The sequence below is a fragment of the Acinonyx jubatus genome, chromosome C1 (assembly GCF_027475565.1).
Source record: "Acinonyx jubatus isolate Ajub_Pintada_27869175 chromosome C1, VMU_Ajub_asm_v1.0, whole genome shotgun sequence".
Taxonomy (NCBI): Eukaryota; Metazoa; Chordata; class Mammalia; order Carnivora; family Felidae; genus Acinonyx; species Acinonyx jubatus.
This window is the reverse complement of record NC_069381.1, coordinates 217,615,175-217,627,282: the sequence shown is the minus strand read 5'-3', so window position 1 is coordinate 217,627,282 and position 12,108 is coordinate 217,615,175. Positions and strand designations below refer to the sequence as shown.

Below are 12,108 nucleotides of genomic sequence, written 5' to 3'. Positions count from 1 at the left end.
GGGCCCATAGGTAGGACAGAAAGTCGAGTTCTGGCCGGCAGGGCTGGGCGGGTCCCAGGGTCAGCGCCCAGCGTCCTTGGCCACTCACCCCATCTCGTCAGGATGTGCGCCAGGGCCACGTAGATCTTGGAGAGGACGAGGATGAAGACCAGGTTCACCACCGACCCCGTGAAGCTGGCGACGCGCGAGGCCTGAGGGGAGCTGGCGGGTCAGAGTGGAGCGCGGGAGGGGTGGTCCAGAGCCTTCCACCCCACCCAGCAGGAGCGGGCGGTGGAGGCTCACCCAGGCTGCGAGGAGGGTGTTGTTCGACCTGGACACGAGGGTGGCCGTGATGGCCCGGTACAGGATGATGGACACAAGGCACACGACCACCACGGCCACCTGTGGGGCAAGGCAAGTGCGTGAGCCCCTGTGCGGCAGCCTGGCACTGCAGGGCCCTCTAGAGCTGGCTGTGGTCCCCGCCCGTCCTAGTTGGGGGGCAGAGGGGGAGGGTGGGGAGGAAGGTCATTCAGAATGGAGGGTGGGCACCACGTGGATGGCCAGAGGCCGCCGTGCGTTGCTCTGGGCCCTCGATGCTACGGAGCCGTCCCTCCTACCCCCACCCTGCGCCCTCAGCAACCGAACGTTGGGGATTGCTAATGTCTTGGAAGGGGAGGGAGAGGGAGGTGGTCCTGTCTGGAAGCCCCTCCTCTGGCTGGAGAGCAGGGGTGGGTGGGCCCCCGTGCTGGATGCTCCCCCCACGCTTGAAGGCTGCCCCAGGCCCGCGTCCACGGGAAACCTTCCCAGAGCCCCCACCTGGCACACACCGCCTCCTACAGCCTGGACCCCCGAGCGTGGCCCCGGGCGTGGTCCCCTGTCTGGAGCCCGGGCACACAAAGGCCTTCTGGGGCCTTCTGGGAGCCGTGAGAGTCTCGTGGGTCCCAGAAGAAGCCTCGGGCTCCCAGCCTCAAGGGGAGAAGGGGTGACGAAAGGTGCCCCACAGGGCTCACGATGGGGAGGGGAGGGCAGGGTGGCAGGGGCTCCCTCACCATCATCACGACCACCGTGGAGCCGGCCAGCACGCGGCGTACGCGGCTCCTCTCCGGGAAGTAGGGCTCGTCCTCCCCGGTGACGGGGTTCGGGGCCGTCGTGGGGGCCGAGGCGGCGAACTGGGGCCGTGGCCTCTCCTGGAAGGGAGCCCACGTTCAGCAGCGGCCCGCGCGCGTGGGGAGGAGCGGCCCCGGTCCCGGGGACCCACCTCGATGTCCTCGTAGTCCGAGCAGCCCCAGCGGTAGGCCAGCGTGGCGCTCTGGCGCTTCCAGTACTCCAGCAGCAGCACGGCCCACAGCGCCATGAACACGCTGAAGAACACGGTGCCGCCGTGGTCGAAGAGCCGGCCGGCCTGCGGGCGCGGGCGGGCGCGGCTGTGACTCGCGTGGGACCCGTGGCCCCTGCGTCCCGCCGAGTGCTCCCTTTTGGAAGGCAACACCTCTCCTGTGCCTGCCCGTCGCCCCGCTTGTCTCTCCGCGCGCAGGCCCACGGACGGGGAGGGCGTCGCCCCGGGGTGGCCCCTGATCGGCGCGATTCAGGGAATGGGACGCGGGACGTCCCACTCCGCCTCAACGCTGCTACGGGCTGAGACTTTGGGGGACGTTGGGTTGGGGCGAGCGTATTTGGCACACGGGATGGATGTGAAGTTTTGGGGGCCAGAGGGCGGATGGTGATAGGTTGAACTGTGACGTCCCCCTGGAACCATGGATCGTAACCTCATTTGGAATGAGGGCCTTCGCGCATATAGTTAAGGTAAGGACCTCTGGGTGGGAGCACTCGGGACAGCCCCTAAGCCCAGTGACAGCTTTAGAAAAGAAGGGGAAACAGGAAAGACGGGGACAGAGGTTGGGGGACGCAAGCCAACCAACACCGAAGACTCCTGCAGCCCCACACACTAGGAGAGGGCCGTGGAGCAGACGCCCCAGAAGAAACCAAACCCTGCGGCCGCTGATCTCGGACTTGGGGCCCCCAGAGCTGTGAGAAAACAGTTCTGGTGTTTTAAGCCCCTCGGCATGATCACCTGTGCCAGCAGCAGCCCTAGGAAGCTGATTCCGACGGGGTCCCAGGGGTGTACCAAAAGTGTGTCCGGTCTGCGGGTCCATCCTGGGCACCCGGGCACCCGGTCCAATGTGGGTGGCGTGCAGGCAAGGCCACAGGGCTGCCGTCCCCGTGGAAAAGCCCATGTGCCCAGGCAGTGCGCGGTGCTGACGTGCGGGCGGACAGGGTCCGGGACCCAAGGAGCCTCCCTCCTCCCGCCTCCCACTCGGGCTGTCTGTGCCCCAAAAGTTTCGGGGTTTGTCTGCCTTGGGGAGTCTCCCAGGCGACCTTGGCTACTTATGCACAACAACACAACGCAGCTAAAGCTGGCACGGCTCCAGCTGGAGCGTTGCCACAGTGGGCCCGCCTTCAACGGTGCCAGAGCTGGTGTTACCCACAGGCGGGACCCTCCCCTCCCCCATCACCCTCGTACCTGGACCAGGGTGCAGGCACTGGAGAGCAGCCAGAAGGGGCAGTCCAGGCAGAGCGGGCACATCTCAAAGTGATCGGTGCTGCTACACAACTCCTGCCTTCCGGGCACAAGGACAGGCTGCAGGAGCCCTAGGGGAGCAGGCTCACACCAGCCCCACCCCTTGCCCTCTGCCTCCCCCCAGCTGCCTTTGCCAGGCTCAGCGTTTCTTTAAAAAGCAGCTTTAAGGGGCGCCTGGGTGGTTCAGTCGGATAAGCGTCCCACTTTGGCTCAGGTCACGATCTCACGGTTCGTGGGTCTGAGCCCCGTGTTGGGCTCTGTGCTGTCAGCACGGAGCCCCCTTTGGATCCTCGGTTCCCCTCTCTGTACCCCTACCCTATCCCCCCTCAAAAATAAACATTAAAAAATAATAAAAAATGGCTTTAAGATACATGCAATGCAAATTTTTAAAAATACTTTTAACGTTTATTTTTGAGACAGAGTAAGCAGGGGAGGGGCAAAGAGCGAGGGAGACACAGAAACCGAAGCAGGCTCCAGGCTCCGAGCTGTCGGCACAGAGCCTGACGCGGGGCTTGAACCCATGAACTGCGAGATCATGACCTGAGCCAAAGTCAGATGCTTAACCAACTGAGCCACCCAGGTGCTCCTATGCAATGATAATTTTTGAGATAACTTTTTGAAATTTTAGCTCCATAATGAAGTAAAACCCAAGGCCATTTATTGATAAGAAAAGCCTATACTGTTACAAGAAGCGAGGGTAAGTACCAATAAAATTAATCCAGGAGCACACCTGTGCACCTGTGTCGGTCTGGGAGCACACCTGTGCACCTGTCAGCCTTCCAGCCAGGTCCACGGTGTCCTCTACGACAGGAGGGCATGGTTATGCTCAGTGCTCACCTCCATCCCCAGCTCTGCACAGGGCCTGGCACCTGTGGGTCCCTGAACCACACGCCCGCCTCAGGAGACACAGGGCAAGGCTCGGGGGCTGGGAGATGACACTTACGTGGGTATGTCTGAGAACACCAGGAAACAGCCCGCCAGGAACACCAGAGTGCCCACTGCCGCTGCCGGCAGGAGCCAGCCTGTGTAGAACCCTGCAGGGCAACACTGGAGTTGGCCCTCCAGGACTGGGCGGAGGGACCCTGGGAGTCCGCTGTCGGTGCCCCGAGTGGGCCCGTGTACCTGGCGCAGAGCGAAGCAGTGGGTGGGGTCTGCACAGCCACACTTGTCCCTGGGGAACCCATGCTCCGCCAGCAGAGTCAGACCTTCTGCCAGCAGCTCTGAGCAGAACCCCCCCGCTCCTGGCCTCGGCACTTGACTCCCCCAGAGCCCCAGCCCAGTGTGGCGACACCTCCTGGACACCCCTTTCCCGAGTCCAATTGGTCTCTGAGCACCATGCCTGGGATGGACGTCCCCATTGTGGGAAGCACACTGCTCACTGCACTCCACCCTGGGAGACCGATGGCGGCCCATTCTGGATGCTTCCCTCTGCCTCAGCCCACCCACTGTGGCCAGATTCCTGTTACCCCCAATCCCTCAAGCGGTCACCCCACTGTCTCCCATGGGTCTGCCTCCAGCCCCATCCTGCATGGGCAGAGGGACTTCCGTAGAAGGCCGGCCTGTCTGGAACCCAGATGAAGACCCTGTCCTCGTGCCGTCTGCAGCCCTCCAACCTGGCTTTGCTGTCCCATGGCCCCCGCTCCCCCCGGCCCCCTTGGGGTCCTCGCACACATGCTATGCCTTGGGCTGCATGCCTGGGCCTGGTGCACCCTTCCACCCACCCAGCCCTCTCTGGGGCCACAGAGGCTGTGGGTGGCCTCTCCTTCTGTGTCACTCATGGCTGGTGCCTTCCATGAGAGCAGAGTCCCTGCGTGCTGCACAGCATCCCCAGTGTGGCTTGAGGCCTGAACAGATGCATGCATGCACGACTGAAGGGCTGCCCATGCCTGGGGCTGGAGGGCACGGGTACTGTGTTTAGGGATGAGAAAGGACTTCAGAAGTTTTGGGGCACAGAACAGTGGGGAGAGGGCCATGCTCATGGGGGTGAGCCTGTGAGGGGGCAGAGGACCCCAGGCTGCCCAGGGAAGAAGGTCGTTCCAAAGGTGCCAGTCTGCCTGCAGGTGATAAGAGGGTGGCTGGCCCTGGACCCAGGCAGGGGTGACCTCAGCTGGTCGGGAGTTCCTGGAGTGGCCCAGGGCCTCGTGGGCCGCATCTGGTGGGCTGGGGACACTGGGGGCTGAGTCAGGAGGGCCCTACCTGCGGAGGGGTGTTCCTAGTCCCTTGCTGGGGCGTTAGGGCCCAGAAGAGCCACAGGAATATTACTGGGGCTGGTGGTCGCTGGGCAGGTAAGGCTGGGGATCGGGAAGGGTTTCCCCAGGAGGGGCCAGCGTGGCTCTCCCCGGGGGGGCAGGACTCACCAAGCCAGGCGAAGTAGAAGGCCACCTTCTCCCCGAAGTATCTGCGCACGTGGTCCAGAGGCTGGTACTTGTTCCACTGGCTCCAGCGAGCCCAGTACCGGAACAGAACCTGCCTTTGGGTGAGGCCCGGGGCCTGAGGGCCCTCTGGGGGTGTCCTGAACGGGCCCTGTGGACAAGAAGCTGTCGGGTGGGGAGACCCAGGCTGGCCGACTGGGCACTGTCATAGGTGTGGGGCTCAGGAGGGCTGCCTGAGGAAGGAAAGAAGAGTGTGGGGGGGCCAAGGGGCCAAGAAGGCCTCTGAGGAAGGGCTATCTGCGTTGAGCCCCTCAGCCAGGGCTCCTGGGGCCTGGGGCCAGGGCAGGGAAGGGTCTGGAAGACACCAGGAGGCATGTCTGGGTAGGGGCTCCTGCCACCCAGAGATGTGCAGCCCACAGCAACCACAGGGCAAGTGGGGCCGGCTGTGCCTGTGGAAAAGCAGTGCCTCCCAGAGCCAGGGGGCACTCGCCATCCCGCCTGTTGCCTTATGTACCCCTAGGCAGCGTCTGGGGAGGAGGGACAGTCCCCACGGTCACACAGCTGTGGGTACTGGCCTGCCCTAGCCCTGCAGGCCCCACCCTCTTTGTGCAGCTCTGAGGACTCGCGGTGGGTACTGCGCAGGGAGCCGGGTGGAAAACAGCTTCCAGACCTACATGGTGGACATTTTGCCAGGACCCTGGTCAGGCCAACAGGTGCCACTCCCTGGTACCGCCCTAGTTTACCTGGCTTCGAGAGGGGCACAGAAGACCTCCCCGTCTTCCCCGAGACCGAAGCTGTCCAGGGAGGGAGGGCTACTGGGCCTGACACATGGCAAGGAGGGTGGCATCTGGCTACCACAGCCTCAGACAGGCCCTCGTGTGGCCCTGTCGCGTGGCAAGCGTGGCCTGGGCTGCCCGTCTGACCACAGCTGCCTAGCACAGAGGGGGCCGCTGCCCCACATGCCCGGAGGTGGACGGCAGGACCCGGCGGTCCTCCTCAACCAGGAACCCACCCTAATGCCCAGGCCAGGGCCCCACCCCACCCCATCAAGCCCCTGGTCTCACATCATGCAGGGGGAAGGCCGCGCTAAAGACACCCTCCGCCAGCAGCTGGTCGATCCCGCACAGGCCTTTCTTCTCGTGGCCATATGGGGTCTTGGCCAGGATCGCAAACAGCTAGGGGTGGTGGGAACAGTGCCGGTTACCTGTCACGTGCCAGCAGGGCAGGACCATCCCGGCCCGCTGATCCCCGGCCGAGCCCTCTGCTGACTAGCAGTGACGAGACTTTGTGGGTCCAGCTCCTCCGCACGTGGCTGGCTCACACCTGCCCCACTTTACTTTGGCCACAGTCACTGGAATCACAGGAGTCCAGTCTGGATCTGAACCCAGGCCCCAACTCAGGGTCACAGCCTCCACCCGGGTGCCTGTGTCAGGGGTGGGCACCGCCCCTGGCCCCCGGGCAGCCCACACGGCCTCCTGCTCTTTGGTGGTCAGCGGGGGACTCGCGGGGCAGGCCTGTCCCGGCGTCTTCCCCACCACAGGCCACCGGAACAGGCCTCCTGGAGGGCACCTGTCGGGGGTGCTGTGGCTGTGCCGGTGCTCTGGCCCTCGGCCCCTCCTCACCAGCCAGCAGGACCCACACCACCACCCCCCTCCCCCGGGCCTGGTGCCTCTGGCCGTCTGCCCCGCAAGCCACAGTTGTGGCGTCCATTCAGGGTCCTGGGGGCCCCGAGGGGTGCCGAGCGGGGCCCCCGCTGTGCCGTGCGGTGGGGGGTAGCCCCGGTCACGGGACAGTCTTCCTGCGTCCACGGCTCGGCTCCCCTCTGTTCCCGGCTCGGGGCCGGGAGGTCTGAGGCCCACAGCCACACACTCACAATCTGGTGCCGCTCGGTGCTGGTAAAGAAGTTTTCTTGGTCGTCACTCCCGAGGAACCTGAGTGCGCGGGAAAAGGGCAGAACTCGAGAACCTGCGCACATGCAGGAGAGCACACACGGGCACATGACACGGGACGCACATGAGTACACATGGTGCACACGGGCGCACACGCACAGCCTCATCCCGCAGCTGGGAAGACAACCCCTAACCTGGGGGCACAATCAACTCCTGCTTTGCCTTTTCCAGTCTGGGGGCAGGAGGTCACAGCCGGGTCCCCGGACAGCACGGAAGCACCCCCCGACAGCCCACGTGGGAGCACCAGGCTCACCAAGGAGCCCCGTAGCCTTCCACATTCCCCTTGAGACGCTAAGCAGGGGGTCAATGGCCTCGTGGGTGGTGCCTGGTGGTGGCCTGTGCGGATGGATGATCGGCCAGGGGCCCTCCCTGGGCCCCCGGAATCCTGGGAAGCCCCAGAACTGCTGGCTTCCCCTCGAAAGGAGGTGAGCTCGGCACAGGCAGGAAGACCACCTGCGAAGCTTCGGTGCTGGTCACCGACAGGGGTCCCCACCGCCCCTGGACGCTCCCCTCTTCCGTGGCTGGGGTGGCTGTGCGGCTGGGCTGTCCCATGCATGCGGACAGCGCCTCCCGAGCCGAGACAGCGCCTCCTGTCTCTGCCTCAGAAGCAAGGAGCCTGAGCCCTGAAGACCGTGCAGAGCAGGGACCTGCCCACCCACCACAGACCAATAGCTGAGAGGGAAACGGACCTAAGCGCCCAGCGGGTTTGGGGGACGTTTGTCTCACCTTGACAGCTTGCTCACTTTGAACGGGCAGGAGTAATACTCAGGGGGTACGTCGGGCACGTCCTCCAGCAGGATGTTGGGGAGCCCCAGCCACGCCAGCAGGCCCGCCGACCAGTTGGAGGCCTGGTTGGGCAGCTCCTGGAGGGCACGGTTGCACTCCTGAGCGGATTCGGACGCAGAGGCAGGCACCATGTGTGGGGTGGGGGTGCGTGGGTTTAGAAAGTGGGCAGAGGGAGCCTGCCCGCCCTCCCCTGGCTCTGGAGCCTGCGGGGATTGACCGGGCCAGCCCCCGGCGCTCTCTGGGCCTTGGGCCATGGTGGGCAGTGGGAGCAGCCCCCAGGCATATCATCTGGAGGTCACCTGGAAAGTGCTGCCCCTCACCCCGTGTCCCCCAGGCTGGGGCTGGCCCCCAGTGGGTGGTTTCTGGTGGGGGGGGGGGGCTCTGGGGTCTGGGCCTGGAGGAGTCCAGGTGGCCAGTTCAGAGCCTTGGCTCCTATGCACGCTCCCTACCCCCCGAGCCCGGTACCTCGACCCTCTCTGCCCACCAAGGCTTCTTGGGGCACAGTGATGGGGGTGGGAGGGACCCTCGTGGACACCGAGCGGGAGCCTCCAGGGGTGTTGGTATTGGCCGTGGTATGAGGGCGCAACCATGAGTGACCTTCGCTTGCGGAGGACCCCCTCCCCCCACCCCGGGCACACCCGGGCACCTGCAGGGGCAGCTTCAGACGCAGGTCCTCAGCGTAGTAGCAGAGCACGGCCCAGGGGGCCCTGAGGAGGACGTACTGCACTGCTCCGTTCTCACCCTGGATAGCACGCTGCGGAGACCAAGGGCTCCATGAGAGCCTGAGGGGTGTGTGCACCTATGCGTGTGTGTGCACGCTTGGAGTGCGTGCACGTGTGTCCACTTACACTCCTGGGAAAGACAGATGCTTCTGTAGCCATGGTAACAAGTAACCAGCACCGGTTTTAAGTCTGTTCCAAAAATGACAACTTGCCTGTTGAATGTGCCTCCGAAAGCTGACCGGGCAGTGACCGCCCCCATTCAGCAACCAGCCCAGCGGCCAGGGAGGGACGGCACCCAGCCTGCGCCAGCCACGCCCCCTGGGACTGGCAGGACCACACACACCCTTCCCCAAAGCCTGCCTCATCCAGAGACTGTGGCTGACCCGCCCCACTCTCCTGACCTCAGCAGGCAATAGAGTCAGCTTTTGGTTTGCAGAGACTGAACAATGGTCTTGTCCTCTGACGGGCCGCTGGGCCTCTATGTTATGCATGCACATGTGTGCACACGTGTTTAGTGCATGCGCGTGACTGTCATATGCGTGCGCACATGTGGAGACACGTCGCAGGCCCTCTTGGGTCTCTGAGAGGGGACTTGGGGCATCCCGGTCCGGTGCACACGGTCTGGGGCCTGGTTTCCAGAACCTTGCCTAGTTCAGGTGCTCTCAGCCCGCCCTGTGTCACAGCCTTTAGGGTTCCCTGAATGCCAATGGCCAGCCCCCGCCCAGGGCCCACTGGAGCAGACACGCCCGGGGCGGGATGGGCTCGGCGGTGCTTCGGGCGACCGGCTGGCTGTGCTGTGCACCGGGAGCTGCCACCTAGACTGAAGACTCGGGGCACATCAGTCACCGTGGTGGGGCAGTTGCCCACTGCTGTCCCCTGTGGCTGTCCTCCTGTGACCCCCACTACGACTGTCCTCCGGTGACCCCCACTAGAAGGTAAGACCACCCATTCTGGGTGAAGGTTTTGCAATCTCATGTGGCCACACCCATGAGCCAAAGCTTTCTCCAAGATAAGGGGGGGGGGGGAACACCTTTCATCCCCACTCACCAGACTGTCAGGTGGATCCAAACTCAAAGGGGAGAGGGTGTTGTTCTTGTCTCCCCACCATCTCGCTGTGGGTATGTCTGCCAACAGCTACAGCCCTCTGGAGGGGCCTCAGGGGTGGGGAAGGTCAGCAAATCCGACACGTCCTCCCACAGGAACGGAGAGGTAAGTGGGGGCACATTCACGCGGGGGTTCTCTGGGCAAGGGCAGCAGCCCCACAGCGAGTACATGGGTGTAGCTCACAAGCATGGTGTCAGGAGGGGTTACACCGAGCCTGAGTCCATTCCATCAAGTTCAAACAAAACCAAGCTGTACTGTTTGCAACATAAAGTTGGTGCTAACATGATGAACAACACACGAAAATGTGATTAATGTAAAATTCAGGGCTGCTTTGCTCTGGGTGGGGAGAGGGCACCTGATGGCTGAGTCTGTTCCTGGGGACGGCAGAGGGCGGAGGACACACGTGCAGCGAGCCCAGCCAGGGTTCGGGGACGAGATGACGAGAGGGTGCCCTGCCACTGCTGGAGGAGGTCTAAGTGGGGTCACCGGCACAGGGGACACAGTGAGGGAGGGGCTGCTTTAGCTGCTCAGTTCTAGAAACACACAGTCATCATCGCAAGTGTGACACCGGGACGGTTCAGTGGAGGTGGGTCAGACGGGTGGGTCTGACGGGCTCTGGCTCCCACGAGCGAGCGTGGGGCGGGACCGGGGCAGGTGCTGGGCCGGCCTGTGCTAGGTGGTCCCATAGGCACAGGGGGCTCGCACAGGGGCCAGGCTCCCAGCAGGAACTGGGCTCTTGCTTCGTCCCAGGGCTCTGGACCCCACGCCCTTGGGCTTTGTCGGGAAGGTGGTGGATCACTGAACGGATGCAGTGCCCAGAACGGACCCCAAGTACCTGGTCCACGTGCAGCCCAGCGGCGCGGAGGTTATCCAGAAAGGTCTCCCTCCAGGCACCGCGCGTGTCTGTCTCGTCCCGGCCGGCGCCACCCTGCTGCCGACCCAGCCTCAGGTCTTCCTCCCAAACGAGGACGAAGTCTGCCAGAAACCACAGGGACAGAGGCAGGGCTGGCATTCCGGCCAGGACACCCAGGCTCCAAGTGGGAAGTGGGACCCGAGCTCTCGGACACTCGCCCTCTGGGCCCTCACTCTGGTCCCGCTCAGGGCTGGGAGCACTGGGGGCGCCGGCTGGTGGCACGGACTGGAGACGGGCTGGGGCCTGCTCCTGAGATCCCTGTGTGGCTCCCACTCCCGCAGGTAAGTCCCAAACCCCCAGAGGGGGCTTTAAGGACTTCACGTGTAAACCATCACAGAATTTCCTCCTGGCCAGAGACTGTAAAGGCTGGACACAATGTGGGAAGCCCCTGCTCTTCTGCCACCAGACAGCCGTGGGTGCAGGGCTAAGGCCTCTGAGATCTGAGAGTAGGGGAGCACAGGGGTGAGCCCAGACTCACTTGGGGGTTCTCCCTAAGAGCTGTTTCTAAACTGCGGGGTGGGGCAACAGAGCCCAAGAGGCATTGCTGAGCGATGAGTGAAGTCAGAATTGGGGGCTGCGGAGGGGGGCCTGGGGCCCGAGGGGTGTCATGTGGAGAGGACAGAGAGGACAGAGCCCTTGTGGCTCCAGAGCTGCTGATGCGCAGAGACCCCAGAGGAGGCACGGCGCTGGGGCTCCAGCGGCAGAATGGGGGCAGCGGGGGGGGGCCCTGGCTTTCCAGGTGACACTCCGGGTCCTACCCCAGGAGCCAGGACTCCACCACAGGAGTTAAGGGGCGCACCGGAGGGGGGCAGAGTTGATAAAATCAGCAGAAACAGACCCGGAGATGAGCCACATGGTGGAACTCGCAGAACAGGGCCGAGAGGAGGAATAGTGATGGAGGTAAAGCCGAGAAAGGAGTCCAGGACGGGCAATGGTTGGAGAGTGGAATTATTTCAAGGGAGACTTCGGATCTATGAAAAGGAATCAAGTAGACGTTCGAGAACAGCATGCCGCAGCAGCTGACACAACGGAAGACAGCTCTGGCAGACTGAAGGACAGACCGGTCCTTCAGCAAGGACAGAAAACATCCCAACTGAACTCAGAGTAAAAAGGACAGAAAGAATGGAACATGGTACCTGAAGGGTGGGGTCCCGGTCAAAAGGCCCAATGGGCTGCAAGCCGAGGACCAGGAGAGGGGAGGAGAGCAGCAGTCTTTGAAGAAAAACGGTCAAGAATTTCCAGATCTGATGAAAGAACTGACTCCAAAGCGATTCCCAAGCAGGATAAAGCAGCTACGCTTAGGAAAATCAAGATACAGCGTACCTCTGCTGTAAACTAAGGATAAAGATGAATCTTACAAGCAGCAAGAGTAAAGAGAACACACTGTTTTTCAGGGGGACAAGAGTGATACATACACTTGATCTCTCGACAGGAACAAAGAGACAATGGGATGGCATCTTTGACCTGCTGAGGGACAGATGCCACACGCCAGAATTCCTGATCCAGCGGAAATGTCCTTCAGAAACGAAGGCTCATGAAAACGTTCTGCAACAGCACAAATCAGAGACTTAGTTCCAGCACACCTGCTCTAAATTACTGAAGGAAATTCTTCCGTCTGCACAAGATCATCTTGGATGGAAGTGCTGATGTGCAGGGAGGGAACCCAAATGGAAACACACAGGAAAATATGAGAGCGCAACTGTCT

At 62.9% G+C, this 12,108-nt stretch overlaps 1 protein-coding gene across 11 annotated transcripts in view; it reads right to left on the bottom strand.

Annotated features, from left to right (window-relative positions):
• The window catches only part of ANO7 (anoctamin 7), a 29,793-nt gene that overhangs the window by 10,846 nt on the left and 6,839 nt on the right, over positions 1-12,108 (bottom strand). For 2 of the 11 annotated variants that reach the window (XM_053216087.1, XM_027056319.2), the window contains exons 4-15: positions 10,326-10,465; positions 8,311-8,418; positions 7,605-7,741; positions 6,803-6,860; positions 5,994-6,104; positions 4,915-5,080; positions 3,501-3,591; positions 2,501-2,597; positions 1,238-1,381; positions 1,029-1,166; positions 283-381; positions 89-191 (exon numbers count right to left, since the gene is read on the bottom strand). In XM_053216087.1, coding sequence (XP_053072062.1) covers positions 89-191; positions 283-381; positions 1,029-1,166; positions 1,238-1,381; positions 2,501-2,597; positions 3,501-3,591; positions 4,915-5,080; positions 5,994-6,104; positions 6,803-6,860; positions 7,605-7,741; positions 8,311-8,418; positions 10,326-10,465 — 1,392 coding nt within the window. The other 9 variants (XM_053216086.1, XM_053216089.1, XM_053216090.1 and 6 more) reach the window with 7 other exon arrangements.